The sequence below is a fragment of the Sinocyclocheilus anshuiensis genome, unplaced genomic scaffold (genome assembly GCF_001515605.1).
Source record: "Sinocyclocheilus anshuiensis isolate Anshui unplaced genomic scaffold, SAMN03320099.WGS_v1.1 C33075775, whole genome shotgun sequence".
In the NCBI taxonomy this organism is placed as follows: Eukaryota; Metazoa; Chordata; class Actinopteri; order Cypriniformes; family Cyprinidae; genus Sinocyclocheilus; species Sinocyclocheilus anshuiensis.
The window spans coordinates 1-2,364 of record NW_015621616.1 but is presented as its reverse complement, the minus strand read 5'-3'; the positions used below and the strand labels follow the sequence as shown (position 1 = coordinate 2,364).

At 30.5% G+C, this 2,364-nt stretch overlaps 1 protein-coding gene across 1 annotated transcript; it reads left to right on the top strand.

The window, feature by feature from the left end:
* Positions 1-10: 10 nt before the first annotated feature.
* Positions 11-2,361, top strand: LOC107683238 (Bardet-Biedl syndrome 4 protein-like; the record flags this gene model as incomplete). Its single annotated transcript, XM_016479303.1, has 4 exons — positions 11-183; positions 1,116-1,185; positions 1,272-1,416; positions 2,203-2,361. Coding segments are annotated over exons 1-4 (462 nt in total), but the record flags the coding sequence as incomplete, so codon positions are not given.
* Positions 2,362-2,364: the final 3 nt, after the last annotated feature.

Genomic DNA, 2,364 nt, shown 5'->3' with positions numbered 1-2,364 from the left:
CTCTCCTGCAGGCCATCAGCTGTCTGAAGAGGGCAAACTATCTGTCTCCGTTTGATTGGAAGATCCTGTATAATCTGGGTTTGGTTCATCTCACCATGCAGCAGTACGCATCAGCTTTCCACTTTCTGAGCGCCGCCATCAACCTGCGGCCGCGCATGAGCGAACTCTACATGCTACTGGCCGGTAAACATATCAAAAACTACTGCTGAAGTAGTCTGACAGTTTTATCAACATGCAGCTTTTCTTTTTATTATATAAAAAAAAAATGAATAAGTGTCACTTTACATAAAAAAATACATTTTAAAATAAAACAATTAAAAAACACAAAAAAAAGACAGTAATAAAGTAATCCCATACTTTTTTGCTTTTTATTTAATTTAAAAAATAAATGACTTCTTACTTTATCTTAAAAATACAGTATTACATTTTTATTAAATAAATGTAAACATAAAAACAACCAACATTTACTAAAAAAGATCATATTTTAAATACAATAGTAGCTTTTTTAACTAATTTAAAAAATAATTAATGTGTGACTTTACATAAAAAAAGAATAATGTGTTATGATATTTTAATTAATTTTAAAATAAAAACGGTTTAAAAAACGTGTATTAAGAAAGACAATAAAGATATATTAATAATATATTTCACACAAGATATTAAATATGAAAATCATCCATGTATGAGCAAATTTGCATGCTTCTGGCCAACCACAACTAATACTATCTTAAGTACTTTTTAAACAGATAGCATGTTACTTTTTAATTTAATTTAAAAATAAATAATTTGTTAAATATAAATAATAATAATGCCGTATGATATTAAATATATTTTAAAATTAATATTAAAAATAAATGTCACTTTACATTCAAAATAATAATCTAATAACAATTGCTGCTGTTTGAAATAGTTTTTTAAACAGGTAACGTGTTGTACTTTTGCTATTTACTTCATTTACTTAATGCTTTAGATAAAAAATGATAATGCACTTTTATTTTTAATAAATAAAACATTTTTAAAAGAACAGTTCCTTTAAAGAACAGTGTAAATGTGAGAATCAATATTTGTCCAGTTTAATTTAATGTGATTGTTATTTGTGCTCTGACCCTCATCAGTTGCTCTGACCAATCTGGACGACGCAGATAACGCCCGCAGGTCTTACGAGCAGGCGCTTCAGCTGGATGAGTATGTACTTCAGACCCTGATCTGTGCTGGTAAATCTATAATGTACAGAACTAGTTGAGTTAAAGTGAGTGTATTTTGTCTGGCAGGTCAAAGCTGCTGGTGAACCTGAACTTTGCGGTGTTCCTCTATAATCAGGGCGATAAGAAGGCTGCCCTGCTGCAGTTTCAAGAGATGGAGAGAAAAGTCAACACTCAGGTGGACAATAACAGCAACACTGAGTTTGACCCAGAGGTACTGAACCCTAGTCTTATTCTGACCAAAATCTGGCCATTTAGACATTAAGAGACCATCAAGACTAACACCTAATGTTACAAAACAATCGTTCTGCTCATAGATAGTTTACTTGCAATAAAACGGCCCTTAAACAAAACTTTAAGGTATCTTTTAAAAAAATATATGTATGTAATTAGTATTTATTTATTTATTCTCATTACTGTAATGTGTCCCAACATATGTAATCTTTTTTTTTTTTTGCTGTTATTTCTTATTTAATACAGTGACAAATATAATGGAAGCAATGTCTGGAAACAACTTTTTATTAAAACAGTATAGTGCCATGATTTAAAAAAATAATATAATTATTTTTGCATTTATACTAAGAATTTGTGAGAAAACAGACATATAACTAAATGAAAAAATGAAACTTTTGACATTTAACTGTTTTTGTTATTTTGATAAGATTATTAAAGCTGATAATCCCCACAAACTTTATTAAATCCAACAATTTAAAATTAAAATCAATATAATAAATACCATGATATTTAAATTCTTTACAATTTAGATATATAAATCTCTGCATTTATAATAATGCTATAATAATTTTGCTTAATATAAATGTAAAAAAAATAATAAAAAATATATATTATATTTTTATTTGTTTTTTTTATGAATTCATTCATCTTTTCTTCCTCATTATATCAGTCTGGTAATTATTAAAACTGATTTTTCCTAATGATGATTCACACACACACACACATTGCCAAGAATCACAGGAGATCTCATCTCTTTCTCACACAGCTGGTTGAAATGGCTCAGAAATTGGGCGCCGCTCTACAGGTGGGTGAGAACCTGTACTGGAGCAAACCGGGCAAAGACGGCAAGACCAGCCAGCGGTCGTCCTCCAGCAAACCCAGTAGCTCCCAGCAGCCCCTGGGCACCAACCAGGCCCTCGGTCAGGCC